The sequence below is a fragment of the Strigops habroptila genome, chromosome 8, assembly GCF_004027225.2.
Source record: "Strigops habroptila isolate Jane chromosome 8, bStrHab1.2.pri, whole genome shotgun sequence".
Lineage (NCBI taxonomy): Eukaryota > Metazoa > Chordata > Aves > Psittaciformes > Psittacidae > Strigops > Strigops habroptila.
This window is the reverse complement of record NC_044284.2, coordinates 57,612,319-57,629,728: the sequence shown is the minus strand read 5'-3', so window position 1 is coordinate 57,629,728 and position 17,410 is coordinate 57,612,319. Positions and strand designations below refer to the sequence as shown.

Sequence of the window (17,410 nt, the reverse complement as noted above, 5' to 3'; positions counted from 1 at the left end):
CAGCCCCCTTAATGCCCGTGGTGCTTCGGACAAGAGCAAGCCAGGCCTGGGGAAGCCGGTTCCCTGGCGCTGGGCTGCTGTTTGGTGCAGAGAGCAAGGTTTGCTGCCCAGTTCCAGCCATGCTTGCAGGCTGTTTGGGATCCTGTTGAAGACCAGAAGAGGCTGCCCACCTCCAGCAGGACCCTGGCGCTGCTCTGACAAGTCACCAAGTCCTCCAATGCCTCAGTGCAGTGGTTTTTCTCTGAGAGTAACCCCTCGATTGCTTTAGCACAATGCTAAATCCAGTGCTGCTGCACCAGGGACTGCTTTGAAGCAGCTGCCTTTGCCTGCTTGATCCTTCATTCATCTTCCCCCCATCCTCAGCGTTTTTCCTCCTGGAAAGCCCTCAGGGCAAAGAGGTGAGACGCCATATATGAGCCAAGACCCTCGGTCCCACCATGTGCAGGACATACCCCTCTCAGGCCACGCATTTGACCCCGATGGCATAAATCAGTCCCCAGCAAAGCAGCGGGCGAGCAGCGTGGTGAAAGGCTGCAGGGACAGCAGTGCCTTTATTAGATTCCTCCGGCACAGCTGGAATAAATAAGGAGCACAGACAGGCTTTCAGGCACCGAACCCCCGAGCTACCCAGCGTCCAGTCCTGCCTGCTGATTTAATAGCAGATATCAGCTTTCCCCACAGACCATGGCTCTTGTAATCCCTCCTGGTTAAAACACCGCTCAGAGAATCAATCCAAGATGGTTTTGTCCCTTTGATCAGCACGTCAGGCAGTAAGTCACTGGTGGAAATGGGTTTTGCTTCTCTGGCTCTGACAGGTGATAGAAGCATAGAAGCATAGAGTCAACTGGGTTGGATAAGGTCCCCCCTGAGCCTTTTCTTCTCCAGACTAAACCCCCCCAGGTCCCTCAGCCGTTCCTCATCACACTTGTGCTCCAGGCCCTGCACCAGCTCCGGTGCCCTTCTCTGGCCCCGCTCCAGCACCTCAATGTCTCTCTTGCAGTGAGGGGCCCAGAACTGAGCACAGGATTCGAGGTGCAGCCTCACCAGTGCCCAGCACAAAGGGACAGTCACTGCCCTGGCCCTGCTGCCACACTGGTGCTGATACAGACCAGGCTGCTATTTGTCTCCTTGGCCCCTGGGTATGGCAGATCCCTCCTGCAGGGACCTGTCCCACTCCTCCAGCCTCCAGGACAGCGGCAGCGCTTCTCCCAGCCAGCTTGGCACTGTTTTTGGGTTGTGAGAAACACGCAGGGAGCAGAGACTGCCTGACAAAACCAGGGCAAGTGGGTCTGGGAGGGACATTGCCGCCTGGCAGCCAGGAAATCTGGGTCACATCCTGGCTCTGGCACTGAGGGACTTCCCCCGGTCCCTCAGAATCATCTCACAGAACTGGTTGAGCTATTTAATGACTTTAATGCTCAAAAAATCACCCAGGAACATCAAAATGTGCTCTTTAATCCCTTAGTTTTGCCCATTTCCAGCCCCCTGTAAACGTGGGTACACGTTACAGTTAGCATTAGTATTTCCCATTATAGAAGAATCACAAAGATTTCTTCAAATCCCATTTTAAAATAAAATAAGGACTCACTCTTGCTTCCTTGTATTTAAACAGGATTATTTAATTCCTCATAAAATGAGGCTCAGTGAAGTGAAATCTCCTCTAGCGGAGGAGTACTTCAATATGTGCTTACAACCACTCTTCAGAGATGTTTAACATCCTTTGAGGTCGAGGCAGGAGACTGAACAGTGTGGAGGTGGTCACTGGGTGCCAGGCGATGTCTGCCTGCCAGGTTGGACCACAGAAAGCCAAAATGACCTAAGGAAAAGGCTTTCGGTTTCTCAGCCTGTCCTTAGGTGCGCTCTTATGGCCAAGTGGTTCAACCTCTGAGCACATCAGGGAACACTGTCCCCGTGTCTTGAGACTGAGCCTGGAAGGGGAGCACCCATTCCATTCCACCAACTTGGCCCAACCCGATGAGTTTCCTCTGGTCTCCAGACCACATGAAGATTATCTGCAAGATCTGGAACACGCTAAGATGGGACAGGGCTGTTTCTCCTCTCCCCAAAGCCCAATGGGGAATGTCATGCTCAGAGGCAGATGTTGGCCTCTGTTTTCTCCTGACAGCCCCATTTTGTCCTCCTCTATTTACTACGTGTTACTATTACATGAGGGTGGACACCGTGCAAGAACTGTTCCTAGTGGATGAAACTCCTGGACAAAGCCATAGAGTTTGTCCTGGGTGATACCATACCCGAACTGCAGCTCTTCTGGTTGATGCCTGTGTGGCTGAAAAGCTGCTTCAAGCAGGCTCAACCAAGAGCCTGCAGTGCCTCCTGGAGACACTGCTCGTGCTCCTTGGTCAGATGAGGCTGAAGGCAGAAACACTGATGCAGGAGGCGGAGCAGTGGGTTGAGAAAGAGGAGGAGAAATTCCCATCGCAGGGCCTGGAGCAGGAGCTGGTGGGGATCTGCTGCAACCACGCACAGGAGGTGACCCAGCTCTGCAAAGCCACGATTGATCGGTGAAGGATGGAGCTGCTGAAGCTGCTGCTGTAGGCGACGAAGCTCTTGAGATTATGAAGGTTGATTCTGCCAAGGGCAGGATGGACAAGTGGTCACGGTCCCTCTGAGTGGCTGGGGTGGCAGCAGAGTCTCTCCCATGAGCTCTCAGCACCTTCTCAGTTTTCTAACACCTTGTTAATCAAAACAAGCAACAGACAAATCCCTGTGTGAGCCCTGCTGCTGCCCCTGGCACCAGTGCCCATCCACCTCCATCCCCTGCCTGTGACTGCCTGCTGAGACCCCTCCTAACCTCTGCCTCCCATCCCGGCTGGGCAGGAGGGAGCTGGAGTGTCCTCTGCCTCCCCCACTTCCCAGCCCCAGCAGAGCTGTGAGGCTCAGGGGCCACCCAACCCCAGCGGCAGCATCCCCAGGGCAGCCTGCGCCCGCTTCCCGTTGTCCCTTCCGCGGGAGCTCGATGCATCCACCGGGATGCTGCGGCCAGTGGTACCTGGGGCGGGGGGGGGGAATCACACACACTCCTGCCCGGCAGGTGGCGCCCGCCGCCACGCCGTCCGAACCATAGAGCTCCCCCCATTAACTTCCGCCTTCCGGGCGGCGGCGGGCGGGATCCCCGCCACGGGAGAGGGCGCCCCCCCGGCCGGGTCCCGCCATGGGGTCGGCGGTGCGGCGGTGGCGGGTCCCAGCGGCGCCCCGGGCCGGGCGGCTGCTGCTGCTGTCGCGGCTCTTCCAGCCCCTCAACCTGCAGGCGGGCGGCGAGGCGGAGGGGGAGCCCTCCTGCCGCAGCCAGCGGTTGATGCTGCAAGCGGGGCTCATCCACCCCTCCAGCCCCGGCTGCTTCCACTACCTGCCGCCCGCCGTGCGCGCCATGGAGAAGCTGGTGAAGGTGGTGGACGAGGAGATGCGGGAGGTGTCGGGGCAGAAGCTGAGCATGCCCAGCCTGAGCCCCGCGGAGCTGTGGCGCGCTAGCGGGCGCTGGGAGCGGATGGGCACCGAGCTGTTCCGGCTGCGGGACCGGCACGGCAAGAGCTACTGCCTTGGCCCCACACACGAGGAGGTGGTGACGGAGCTGGTGGCCGCTCAGAGCAACCTGAGCCACAAGCAGCTCCCGCTGCGCCTGTACCAGGTGAGCAGGAAGTTTCGGGATGAGCCCAAGCCGCGGTTCGGCTTGCTGCGCGGCCGGGAGTTCTACATGAAGGACATGTACACCTTCGACGCCTCCGAGGAGGCGGCTCGGCGCACCTACGACGAGGTGTGCGGTGCCTACTGCCGCCTCCTTGGCCGTCTGGGACTGCCTTTCGTCAAAGTGCAGGCAGCTGCGGGCAACATCGGTGGCTCCATGTCCCATGAGTTCCAGCTGCCGGCGGACATCGGCGAGGACAGGCTGGTGCTGTGCCCTGAAGGACATTTTGCAGCCAACGTGGAGACGCTGAATGGGGAGCAAACATCCTGCCCCACGTGCGGGGAGAAGCTCACCCAGAGGAGAGGGATCGAAGTGGGGCACACGTTTTACCTGGGCACCAAGTACTCCTCGGTCTCCAACGCTGTCTTCTACTCCCCAGAGAACAAACCTCAGCTGGCAGAAATGGGTTGCTATGGCCTGGGCATCACTCGCATCCTGGCGGCCTCCATCGAGGTGCTCTCCACAGAGGACAGCATCCGATGGCCGAGCCTCATCGCTCCCTACCAGCTCTGCTTCATCCCCCCGAAGAGAGGCAGCAGGGAGGAGGAGGAGGAGGGCGCCGCGCTGCTGGAGCGGGTGTACGACGACGTGGCCGAAGTGCTGCCCCACCTCGCTGGGGACTCGGTGCTGGATGACAGGACACAGCTGACCATCGGCAAGAGGCTGAAGGATGCCAACAAGCTGGGTTATCCCTTTGTGGTCATAGCTGGGAAGAGGGTTTGCGAGGATCCCCCGGTCTTTGAGGTCTGGAATCAGAACTCCGGTGAGGTTTTGTTCCTCAGCAAGGAAGGTGTCATTGAGTTGCTGAGTAAAGTGCAAGTCCCTTAAATTCCCCGTCTCTGAATCTCTCAGCGTTGCTGCATGAAGTCTCTCTGAACAGCCTTTGCAAGGACATGCAGGTTGTCAGCGATGGCTCTGGGTGCATGGAGCCAAATCCAGCTCACAACAGAGCCAGCCACAGTGTCCTGTAACCATGGTGGGGTTGAGCCCATGCTCCCCAGTGGGGCTGGGGACATTTCTCCCTCTTGGCTACAGGCTCTCGAGCTGCTTTTACCAGTGCATATGGCCTGGTGTGGCTGTGGCAGCACTGGCAGGGTCAGCCCCTCTCTGCCTGGCTGTGGCACACAGGAGGAGAGCTTTCCTCTCTCTTTTCAGGTGCTGAGTTCTTTCTCAGCATGAGGGATTGTAAGAAGGAGAGGAAGGAAGGCGCCTTTCCCCTGTTTGTGTCTTCTCTTTGGAGACACACAGGTTCTGTGAAGGTGGAGGTTAATCTTAATTAAAGCAAAACAGTGAATGCTAGAGCCTTGTTCAGTTTGAAAATGCTATAGTGCTGCAAATGTGCAGGAATTGGGGTGAAGAATGGTGTCAAGGATCCACATCCCAGTCCTGCAGGTCTGGTTGGTGAGACAACCTGGGTCTGCCAGGCGTGGATGGGGACAGTGTGGGTTTGGGGATGAAGCCTCAGAGTGGTTGAAGATCTTTGACAGGGAGAAAAAAAACAACCAACCAAAATAATAATAATAATAATAGTAATACCAAGGAAACATGAAGTTTAGAGACCTACAAAGCCTGGGGGTAAAAACGTCCAGGCCATGTTGTTCCTTATAAGCTGTAAGTACCCCTGGCCTGTGGGGTGATGATATCCTGGCTGTATGTGCCCACTGCAACGTGCTGCTGGCAAAATCAGAGTCAACCATGTTGGAAAAGACCTTTAAGCTCATCAAGTCAATAATTCCCCAGCACTGCCAAGGCCACCACTAACCCATGTCCCGAAGTGCCTTGTCTACACATCCTTTAAATACGTCCAGGACGGTGACTCCAGCCCTGCCCTGGGCAGCCTGTTCCAATGCCTGAGCACCCACTGGGGAAGGAATTGTTCCTCATCTCCATCTAAACCTCCCCTGGTGCAGCTTGAGGCTGTTTCCTCCTGTCCCATCCCTTGTTCCTTGGGAGCAGAGACCGACCCCACCTCGCTCCATCCTCCTGTCAGGTGGTTGTAGAGAGCGATAAGGTCCCCCCTGAGCCTCCTTATCTCCCACCCTGACGGGCCGGGGCCGGGTTTGAGGGCTCCGGGGCCGGGCTGAGGGGCTGGGGCCGGGTTTGCAGCCGCGGGGGCCGGGCCAGAGGCGGGTCGGTCGGGAGGCGCGGGGCGGGCTTTAGCGGCAGCATCATGGCGGAGCCGGGCGCGGACGGCGGCGCGGGGCCGCGGTACCGGGGCGGGCTGCACCCCGACACGTGGGAGCAGGTGAGGCGGCGGGGCCGGGGCAGCGGGGCGCCGGGAGCCGGGCCGCGCTGAGGGCTGACGTGTGTGTGTGTGTGTGTCCGCCCCGCAGGAGCTGGAGTCCATCCCCATGTTCATGAAGCAGTGCCCGGCCGAGATCGACGCGGCGCGGCAGCCCGACCTGGCGTGTCTGCAGTCCCTGCTCTTCGACGAGGAGCAGGGCCCCGCAGGTGGGCAGCGCGGCCGGGCGGGCGCTGTGCCGGGCTCGGGGGGCGCTGCGGCCCCGCTCAGGCCCTGTCCCCGCTCTTTACTCCCTGCAGAGCTGGCCAGGATGTACAGGAACGAAGGGAACGAGTACTTCAGGGAGAAGGAGTACGAGAAAGCTGTCATTGCCTACACCGAGGGGCTGAAAAAGAAGTGCGAGGACCCGGAGATGAACGCCGTGCTGCACACAAACCGGGGGGCTGTACAGTTCTACCTGGGTAAGGGGACACACGCCATCCTGCCTCGGGCAGGGCTGGTCCGGGGTTGCTTCCACGTGTCCCATGTGAGCTCCATCAGTGCATGGTCACTGCAGTGCCGGCTGCTTCCAATGTTGATGGCACTGATTAGCCCACTTGTGTTGGTGACCAAAAGGTCTGGTATTGTATCCCTTGTGGTAGGGCTAATGCTGAACAGGTTCACAAAGTGATTGGAACTTACAGGGGGATGCCCTGACCCTAAAAATCTGTTGGAGCAACACATTTTATTCCTCTTTCCTGACCGTGTCCTCCTCAAGCTACTACTCATCCTACCAACAGCAACTGCACAGCAGGGAAGGTGTTCTTGGCCTTTTGGCCAAGTTGGGAGATGGTTTTTGCTCACAGTCATGTCACTTGCCTCTTCCCTGTATGATTGATTTCTGCGTCCTTTCACTTCTTGCTCTTTGTTTGCTCTTTCTTCCTCCACTCTCCTCACAATGATTGTAGAAAGAGTGAATTACAGAGTCTCTGCATAAGCTGTTTTGTCACCTTGGGATCTGGATGGGTTTTAAATACCAACGAAGGGTTCTGAGCAGTTGTGTTTGGTTTGTAGGTAACTACCGTTCTGCTCTTAATGATGCCATCCAAGCAACAAAGCTAAAGCCCACCCACCTCAAAGCAATTATAAGAGGTAAGACTTAAAGCATGGGGGACAAGGAACACAGTTTCCACACAGCTTTGCACGTGTTAGCTTTACTTATTTTATGCTGTTACTATTCAAGCCCTGGGACAGACTGTTAGATGTTGCTTTGTTTCACTGCGTGTTTCTGTGTTAAATAACCTTAATTTACTATGAGTGTGCATCACGCTGTTTCAGGACAGCATTCATTTCAGAAAAGTAAAGCAGTTTTCCTTAAGAGATCTCTTCGCTTGTTTTATTACTGCTGTGTGTCCCCGAAACAGAGCTCTGTGTTTTGCTTTGGATTTTCAGTCAAAACACTGTCCTTTTGCTCTGTGCTCTTCACCTGCTATATCTGTCAAAAAGGTCTTGGACCAGTTTCTGTAGAGTACAGCGTAACTTTTGTTGCTTACCACAACACTAGTTTTTGGGGTTTGATTACTTTTTTCCCCCCAGCATTTCTCATTCCATGGAAATTGCCACTTTATTTTTCCTTATGAAACAAATACTGAAATATTAATTATAATGATAACATTTTGCTTGTAACAGACACTTCTAGCATCATTCTGCTGATTTCTGTGAGTAAATAAGCAAATGATACAAAAACTATTGAAATACATTAGATTTTATTCTCAGCTGAGCTGCTGGAAGCCTACAGTTGAACATGACACGTACATGTGCTGCTGTGTGTGCATCTTGAAATCATTAGGGCTAAAGCTGTCTTTATAACCACCACTTTGTGTAGTAGTTGTATACTGACTCCTATACTGGAAACTTAAATCTTAATCCTTCCAGGAGCCCTCTGTCACTTGGAGCTAAAGAATTTCTCTGAAGCAATAGCATGGTGTGAGAAGGGCTTGCAAATAGATTCAAAAGAGAAAAAGCTTGTGGAAGTGAGAGCTAAAGCTGACAAGTTAAAGGTAAGTATTAAGGCAGTCTGGTGCCTACAATGCTTGTCACCTACTTTGTGTCAAGAAGCACTTTGGGATCCTTGGTTGAAGAGTGCTCTAAACAACTTTCTGTGTAGTTTAATATCCCCAAATAAAACTGAGTGGTGGTTCCACATAGTGTATGTTCCACATAGTGTATGCAGGAGAAAGAAAGGGGGGACACCCTTCTGGAGATCTGATTTCTCCACTCATTGGCAGGGTAGAGCAGTGATGGGCATAGACTTGCTGTGTGTGACCATGGTGCAACCTTTTCTTACATGTAGCGAGCTCAGGAGCGGGATGCAAGGAAAGCAAAGGTGATGGAGAAGAAGGAACAGTGTGAAAAGGAAATTTTGCTTGCAGCAATAAAGGTGGGTCGGTGAGGGGGGGTGGTTTTGTGTGGTTTGGTTTGTTTTTTTTAAGAGCTCTCTTATTTGTCTCTAAGATGTTGTTCTAGTACATAGGCTTTTGAGGGCTAGAGCCAAAAGACTGAGTTAAAAACATGATTCTCCTTATCTGTGTGGCTCTAGCCCCAGCTCCCAGGTTTCCATATTTCAGGTAACAAGTAATGCAAAATACAAACGCAGTGTTAGGAGATGGACTGAGCATCCAAGAGAGTGTTCTGGCTGCTGGGCTGTAGCACTACACTGGCCCAGTGAACCTTGCTTTCTTTGCTGTTGATGGGCATTACTTCAGTGGAAGGGTAGAAGATAACCATCTGGTAGAGCAGAGAAAGAAAATACTTGATCCTCTCCTTCCTCAGCAAATGTTTGGGCTATGTTAAAATATTTTGGGTTATTATATAAAGTCAGATCTCCTCTTCTGCAGTTGTCTTTCCAAAGAAAAGAGTGAACTTTATTCAGCACTCTTGAAAGAGTGGATGTTCTCGGGAGCTGGTGCATGTAGTTTCGCCCTGAAGTTACGCCCTGGGGGATCCCAAAGAACAGGATTTCAGATGCATCCCTTTCCCGATGTTTTCTCAGGCTATTCTCTCAGCATGCAGGTTTCTCTGGATTCCCACCTCTCCTCATCTGTTTTATGAGGAGCCTGGGTGTCTGGCTGAGGTTGTGAATTCTACTGGGAAGACCAATCACTCGAGTCTGATACTGTAGGAAAGCTTTCGATGGCACGTTTAAGAGCTGACTTATATGAATGACATGTTTTGTCTTTTTGCTGACTGCTAATGTTTCACTCTTAGTCTCCCCACCATACCTGTTTGGTTTTCGGTTGTTTGAGGAGTTCTCTTGTCTTTCCTTCCTTCCAGGAAAGAAATATCAAGCTGGTTCTTGAGCCTTCAAATGAAGAAGAGGAAATATCAGATGGCCTGGCTGAGATATCCTTAGATGGGTTCCACTCTGACAACGCCACAGGGGCAAAAGTGCACTTAGATGCTGATGGCAACCTGAACTGGCCTGTCCTCTTTCTGTACCCTGAGCACGAGCAGACAGACTTCACTGTGGCTTTCCATGAGAACTCCAGGTAAGTGCACTGTCAGCAGCACTCTTGCATGAAGGAGATGTTTGAAAAGATGAGAACAGACAGCAAGTGAAACACTGCCATGCTAATGAAGTAGTTCCAGGTTTCTAATCTCATAGCTGACCCTGCTTTGGAGCAGGAGGTGGCACTAGATGACCTCCTGAGGTCCTTTCCAGCCTGAATATTCTGTGATTTACAAATGGTGCTTTAAAATACAATGGGCAAAATCTCAACATTACATAAATTTATAGCTCAAAGAAATAAGTCATATTTAGCCAGTGTGATAAAGGGGTTTGCAGTGCAAGCTGAGAGCAGTGGCTGGTAAAACCCACCTGCATGCCTGAGGTTCATTAAGGTGCTGTATTGAAGCCCTCCAAATACTGGGTCTCAGAAGGAGAATTAAATATAAAAAGCTTCCAAAAGGGATCTCTCATAACCACCAGTGACCCCATAGTTTTCCCTGGGACTTACAGCAGGCCTGGCTGAAGTGCTGCAGACCTTTCAGACTATAAGTGACTGGTAAGGTGGGAATTCCACTTGTCTTGATGTTAACTTCAATTTCTGAGCTTGCAGTGTTAAACAGACGTGAAGTTTGTAGCTTTGGGGTTTTTTTCTCTGTGGAGAGATATGTATTCCTCGGATCTACTAAGCTTAGGACTTAAAATTCCAGTGCAAGCAGGTTAGTAAGGTTGTGGGTCTTATATGGTAGTGTTCACTACACCTTTGCGTGACCAAAGGAAGTGAAAATGGGAACAAATTGGCCACCAACACTCCTAAAGTACCAAACTAAACAAGCCTCTAGCACACAGGCGTATTCTCAGCACTCTCATCTGGTGAAGTGTGGTGCTGATAGGAGCATGTAGAAGGAAAATCAATTTTGGACAAAACTGAGGGTGTTTATTTTGACATCTTTTTCAGTGTGAAAATGAAAAGTTAAAAGTAATTTGTTGTTGCACTACTCAAGTTTGAATCCAATAGCATGAGTTACAGCAAGGCCTTGGTCTCACTGGGAGAGCAGTGAGTTTGAAGGGAAGAAACTATTAGTGATCTAAACTTACTTTCAATCTATTGTCTAATCTGCTAATGTATTTCTACCATTCTTCAAATGCAACTGTACACATTATTGAAGCTGACCACTTTGTCTAAGCTGGCCAAGTGTGTTTTGGCTTTTAGGTTTATTGATCACCTAATGGTGATGTTTGCGGAGTTACCTCCTTGGGATTTAGAAAGAAAATACCTTCCCAGCAATCTCGAGGTGAGGACTTTGACTTTCCTTCTGTTTCAAGGTTGTTCTGTTGTGTTTTGTGTTTCCTGGAGTGAGAAAATACACAGCTTTGAGTGTATCGGAGCAATGGCATTACCTGTTCGCAATACATGGATGTGAAATAAGGACCTGGAGAGCTACATTCACTTACGAACTCAAACGTTTCCCACATGTGCTGACATGGACGCAGAATTCTTTAATGAAAATGGAAGTTCTTTTGTCTTCCACTCACATTGTACTTGATAGAACGTATTTATGGGTACTGCTTAGATTCCCATCTTTGCACTCACTGATCGTTAAGATTTAGACCATCAGACTGGTAGGCTGCCTGTCCTGTAAACTGTGTTGTGAAGTTGCTCAATACAAGTGAGAAAATATTGTTTAAAAAAACAGGTTATTTTCAGAACTAACTGGAGGTGCTTAAGTACTTAATCCCATCAAGATGATACAGTGTCCAAGGTCAGGTAGGACAGAGCCTTGACATGGTCTAGTGTGAGGTGTCCCTGCCCATGGCAGGGGGTTGGAACTGGATGATCTTAAGGTCCTTTCCAACCCAAACCATTCTATGATTCTATGTCTATTAAGACTTTCAGCAAAGGTGGGGTAGCCAAGGTGGAGAGTTGGCTGTGGCTGCAGCAGGGTTTGGGAGCTTTTCAGAAACTGTACACAGAGGATACAGATGTTTACTTTTTATTTTTCCACTTTGGTGTCATATGTACAGTCTAAGGCACATGTGGCTGGATTTGAATCTCTTAAATCTACTTCATTTTGTTCAAATATCTTTAAACCTACTGGGTTTAGCTCATACCATTGCTGCATTTCACCTGATAAAAAGCAACCTGTAGATTTGGATTGCCAGTGTATTTTGCCTTCCTGCTGCCACTGCTGTAAGGAGCTAAGCTGGTTTATACAGGGAAGACTTGGAATTTACACAGACCAGTTTCTACATTGAAGTTTGCATCCGACACAGTTGGTCCAAGCTACAGAAGTTTGATAAACCTCCAGTTGATACATGGTGTGTTGTTACCGGACTTCCAACAGCTTAATAGTTTGCTTTCATGTGCCTTAGGTATTTCATAACCCTCCAAAATATTTTTCAGCTTTATTTTGAAGATGAAGAAAGAGCAGAAATGTACAAGCTGAACCCAGAACACACGTTGCTACAAGTGCTGCAGCACGAGAGGTAAGGCTATGCCTGTTCCTGTCCAGAGAGAGCAGAAAGTATGAGGTTTGGGCTCTAAGTGCAGTTTGTTCTCTCATTTAATAGTCCTAAATCTTGGACTCTAATAGTCCCAATCTTCTCTGATTTATTAGTCCTGACTCTTGAAGGTATAAAGCAATGGGAGCGCATGGATTTTGTGCCTGGCTTCAGCATCTTAAATATTTTGTTCCCCCAAAACAAGAATAAGTCCTTCCAGGGCTGGATGGAGATGGGAATGGGAGTTGGGCTATACACAAGCAGCAGCACAAAAGGGCTGTTTCAGATCCCATCTACACAGTGCTACTTTAGGGAAAAAAATAGCAGCATCATATAAAGAGAGTGTGTTGAAGGTTAACAATGCTCTCACTGTTAATAATGCTGTGTGAGCAGCCCCCAGCCCAGCATGCAGCACAGCTTCACTGGCTTTAGAGTGTTCTGCACTTATTTAGAGAGAAGAATTTGCTGTTTGTGCAGCCAAAAAGTTGTTGTAAAGGCTGTGCTGTTAACTTGCACCATCTTGCAGCTAGCTGGAGGAAGCCTGCTGCACAACTGGCTTGGTCTGTCACAGTGGGAGCGGAGCTCCATGTCCACTGCTGCGGGCTGTGTCTGAGCTGTCACTCCATAAAGCTCCACAGCGTGCATAAACCCTCTGATTTCAGGCTGTAAGGGCAGTTGCAAAAGCAACCTCCTTCCATAGGGAGAGTAACGTCTGGTTTAATTAGAAATAGCTGTTGGGAGAAGAATGGATTCATAGAACACTCCTCTTTGGATGTGCGTAGCCCTGGCTCCAACAGGCTCTGCTAATCAGCACAAAAGCTTGTCGTTGGCCTTTGGGAGATCAGGCTTTACTGAGCTGAGTGGAAGTCGCTCACTTTGCATGACACTTGGCCAGCTACAAGGAAGCCAAAGGGTCCTTTTAATCTTTGCAGGTATTTTGTAAAAGCTGGGACTCCAACAGTCTTGGTGTTTGTAAAGGGTTCTCCTTACTCCAAGAAGTACTTCTCTGGCAAGAAGGTGCATCGACTATAGCAAGCGAGGATGAAACGAGAGGAATCCTCTGCAGGAGGCTGCTGTTGGTTATCCCAGACCACAAACTCCTGCTTGAACATAACTACCTTGCACAATTCAGGGGAGAAATAATCTTGGCACAGGGGGGAACTTCCAGGAAAGCAGCACAGGAGAGTGAAGGGCTTACAAGAGGGGATTATTTGTTTAATAAGACATCCAGCTGGCTTGCAGAAGGTCTCCTCTGTGATAGGCTGCGTGTGGTTTTGAAACAAACCTGAAGCAGTGCCAAGCACTGGCTGCAGCTGAAGCAACAGCAGCTGGGAATGCACTTCCTTACCTGTGGAAAATCATGGATTGCCTTGGAGGTGGGCTGTAGTTGCTGGGGCTTAGCAGCAGTGATCTAGGGAGATTCCTGCAGGGTGGACACAGTCACATTCCTGCCTGGGATTAAGCAGATGCTGTTTCTTCACCGCTTGGCTCTGCTGCTGGGCAGGGTAAAGCAGAGCTCTTTGTTCCGAGCGGTGTGTCTTACTGACCCTTTTGCTACCTTAGCCCTTGTCCTGCAGCACCTGGAAATAAACATGTCTATTTTTAAGTAGGCTGGCTTCTGCCTAATAAGTGAGACAATAATTCTTCTCACCTCAGGAAAAACTACAAGAGAATGACAAACAGTAAGTCTAAACCCAAACACAGCAGCCTTATCCATTACACTAACTGGTACAGCCAGCATACAGGGCCTTCTGTGCTCCTGTATTAGCTTTTAGAATTACTTTAAATGCTGAATCCTGCTTTTCTTTCTCCTCTGCAATCTGTGACTGCAGAAATAAGCTGCAGTTTTAGGCACAGGTAGTGCACAGGGCATTAGAAAGCTGTTCAGCTGTGAACGCTTCTGATTAGATCATGGAGGCTGGCTTGAGACAGCTCTAAAGAAAGCATTTCCATTTTGCTCTTCCTAAATTTCTGCACCATGCACAAATACAGTAAAAGTATCTCCACCTGAGGATGCTGAAATGTAATCTCCAAAGCTCAAGTTTCTCCCCGAGCCCCTCTTACAGGGCTCGCTGCTCGTTTCTTTTAACCAGAGCCATGTGTGGACCTCGTCATCGTTTGTGAACCAGCTGCAGTGGAGCAGAACAGGACCCTACAGAGGAAGGGATCTGGGCTACAGCCAGCTTGTGTTTTAAAGCAAGAGGCTACCTGGGTTGTTTGTTCATCACTGAGCAGTTTGCTGGGGTGGTACATGGCAAATAGAGTCAGGTTGAGGAAGGCACAAGTGGGGCTGATAGGGAAGTAGTAGGGGAAGAGCTTGCTCTGGATGAATCCCAGACTGGTTTGTGTTGGAAAGGACCTTAAAGCTCATCCAGTTCCAACCCCCTGCCACGGGCAGGGACACCTTCCACTAGAGCAGGTTGCTCCAAGCCCCTGTGTCCAACCTGGCCTTGAACACTGCCAGGGATGGGGCAGCCACAGCTTCTCTGGGCACCCTGTGCCAGCGCCTCAGCACCCTCACAAGGAAGAACTTCTGCCCAAGAGCTCATCTCAATCTCCCCTCTGGCAGGTTAAAGCCATTCCCCTTGTCCTGTCCGTACAGGCCCTTGTCCAAAGCCCCTCTCCAGGTTTCCTGGAGCCCCTTTAGGCACTGGAGCTGCTCTAAGGTCTCCCCTTCAGGCGCCTTCTCTTCTCCAGGCTGCCCCAGCCCAGCTCTCTCAGCCTGGTTCCAGAGCAGAGCTGCTCCAGCCCTCGCAGCATCTCTGTGGCCTCCTCTGGCCTCGCTCCAGATGAAGCCATAGGTGAGGCAGGGGAGGCAGCTGCCCACCACAAACCCTACAAGGGGTAGGTCCTAGCTCAAAGCCCCATTAGACCTACCATTGGAGTGGGAACACACAGCGCTGTGCATGGACCACAACCCACCAGCCACAAAGGTCACTTAGATCTGCATTGGCAGGAGGTGGAGAGTAAAACCAGGTGAGGCCTCTTGGTCAGGGAGAAATCATCTGTTTAAAACCAGCAAGTTTCTGCACTCTTTAACCAAAACCCCTCAGGGCCTGGCCAGTTCCCAGGCTCACCCCACTGCCCCAGACCCCTGCAGGCACAAGCATGCGAGCAAGGGCAGCAGCGGGTGGAAAGAGGCTTTGCAGGAGCTGCCTGCTCTGCTACAAAGAGCTCTCTGGAAATTAATTAAAACAAAGCTCTGGGAGCAGCCCATCAGTTGTGCTGCCTGCTTCATCCCTCCTCCTCCCCTCGGCCAGCCGCCTCAGGGCATGAGTTACAGCAGGGGATAGCCTTGAGAGAGATGCTGCCATCTAATTACATCCCACTCCCCCTGCAAAACAGATAAATACACACTGTGATTTCATATATCAATTTCATGTGTTTATTTAGGGACCTATAAAATCAGGTCCTTGAAACCATCTCTGGCAGCATCATGTACTGCAGAAGGTGCTTGGATCCTACCTGGAGTGCTGTAAATCCTCTGCTGTCTTCACAGTGTTTTCTTTACTGAAAGCTTCATAGCATTTCCAGGGTGCTTCCCCACTCCATAGAATCCCAGACTGGTTTGGGTTGGAAGGGACCTTAAAGCTCACCCAGTTCCAGCCCTCTGCCACAGGCAAGGACACCTTCCACTAGAGCAGGTTGCTCCAAGCCCCGTCCATCCTCCAGCAGCCCTCTTCATGGCACAATGGCAGGGACCCAGAGAAGGCAGCCGTGGTCCTTTGGTGGAGGCTTTGTTCCCTGCATTATCCTGTGGAGGAGGGCAGTGATGGGTGCTGTAGGCAGCCAGCATGGAGCACTGATGGTCCCAGAGTTCCAGATCTGCCTTTCCAAATCATTTCCCTCCGTGCAGGAATTACAGCCAAGAGAACAAAGGCAGCTGGGTGGTTTTATGCAAAGAAGCTGCAGCCAGGAGGGTTGTTCAGAGCAGGGATAACACCCTGCAGGGATTTCTGTCTTTTTAAGGGAAACAGGAACAGCCACTGATTGCTAAACTGGCCCTAGAGCCATGCGGTTGGTGGGGAGGGCAAGCAGGAAGCTCTGGTAAGGGCAGGGTGCTCCCAACAGGCTCTAGTGCACCACTAGCAGGTCCCTCCTTCCTTGGGAGCTGGCTGTGGGATGAGGCAGTTGGAGATCAGTGCTCCAGGGATGCTTCAAACCACCCAACCCTGCTATCCCCCATGCCAGCAGATGCTGCAGGACTGTGATTTCCTCCCCAGTTCACATAAACCTCAATGTCTTTCACACCACTGCAGCTCCCTGTCGTACCCCCACGTCACTGCTGCTCCATCACCCTGCGCCCCCAGGGACCCAGCCAGGCCGGGATGAGGGCTGCCCCTATTGAAAGCACAATACTTAAAGAGAAGGAGAGGTCAGTTAAAGTTTAATGTTCAGGGGAATACATCATTCCCTGCACTTAATCAACCAGCAGCCATTCCTAACGATAAGTAGAAAAGATGGCTCGCATCCCGGTGATAAAGAGGCAGGATTGCTCCGAGTTCGGGAGATAAGAGGGCTCTATAAAAATTGGATGTTTTGTACCATGTTCAGCTTGAGACAACTTTATCTTGTGGTGATAGTGCAGCTGGGGGGTCGGGGCAGTGCCACGCCAGGCCTTGCACCGAGATGCTTATGATGAGAAATACAGCAGAGATGGGGAGTTTATGGCCAGTGGAGAGGGGCAGGAAGCTCCTTCTGCTTATAAACCCAGTGGGGAATTCGGGTGGCAAAGCACCTTCTTAGGGACTGGGTGTTGTAGAGAGGGAGAAGACACCCCGGGGTGCCTGGAAAAGACCCTGTGTTCATTTCTGGTCCCCCACGACTTCATCTTACCACAAGCACGGCATCACCATCGCTTGTGCATGGTTAAGCTCTGCAAAAACCCTTGCTCGGGGTTCAGCACACAGGGCTCTGCTAGCAAAGATCATAGAATCCCAGGCTGGTTTGTGTTGGAAAGGACCTTAAAGCTCATCCAGTTCCAACCCACTGCCACAGGCAGGGACACCTTCCACTAGAGCAGGTTGCTCCAAGCCCCTGTGTCCAACCTGGCCTTGAACACTGCCAGGGATGGGGCAGCCACAGCTCCTCTGGGCACCCTGTGCCAGCGCCTCAGCACTCTCACAGGGAAGAACTTCTGCCTTACATCCAACCTAAATCTCCCATTTCAGTTTGAGCCCAGGTTTAACCTTGGCCAGATGAGGCCAGAGGGCACGGCTGCTGCCTCAGGGCCATGTTAAACCTGCTGTGCCCAATGCTCTTCATGCCCAAGGGCTCATTCCCTCCCAGCAGGCAGCCAGCCCTTGAGAAACCTCAGTGCCATTGGGAAACCTATCTCTGTGTGGCCCAGGGAAGCCTGAGAGGGGGCTCTCAGCAGCCTCTGCCCGAGGGCAGACTCACCCCAGGCTGTGACTGGTGAGCAGCACCTCCACCATCACCCCTGCTGCGCTTCAGTGGCTTTCCTGGAGCATCTCAAGAA

General features: G+C 51.3%; 2 protein-coding genes across 5 annotated transcripts; both read left to right on the top strand.

Moving 5' to 3' along the window:
- Nucleotides 1-3,139: 3,139 nt before the first annotated feature.
- PARS2 (prolyl-tRNA synthetase 2, mitochondrial) lies at nt 3,140-4,532 on the top strand. Its single transcript, XM_030494033.1, has one exon. The coding sequence runs from the start codon at nt 3,173-3,175 to the stop codon at nt 4,529-4,531; it is 1,359 nt and encodes a 452-aa protein (XP_030349893.1). The 5' UTR covers nt 3,140-3,172; the 3' UTR covers nt 4,532.
- Nucleotides 4,533-5,838: 1,306 nt separating this feature from the next.
- TTC4 (tetratricopeptide repeat domain 4) lies at nt 5,839-17,200 on the top strand. Of its 4 annotated transcripts, none has more exons than XM_030494035.1 (10): nt 5,839-5,948; nt 6,037-6,154; nt 6,245-6,406; nt 6,999-7,076; nt 7,860-7,984; nt 8,278-8,364; nt 9,258-9,472; nt 10,643-10,724; nt 11,834-11,916; nt 14,025-17,200. In XM_030494035.1, the coding sequence occupies exons 1-10, from the start codon at nt 5,874-5,876 to the stop codon at nt 14,053-14,055; spliced, it is 1,056 nt and encodes a 351-aa protein (XP_030349895.1). In that variant the 5' UTR covers nt 5,839-5,873; the 3' UTR covers nt 14,056-17,200. The 4 variants fall into 4 exon arrangements, with proteins under 4 accessions (XP_030349895.1, XP_030349894.1, XP_030349897.1 ...); XM_030494034.1 differs by lacking the exon at nt 14,025-17,200 and adding an exon at nt 12,864-13,537; XM_030494037.1 differs by lacking the exon at nt 10,643-10,724.
- The last annotated feature ends 210 nt before the right edge of the window (nt 17,201-17,410 follow it).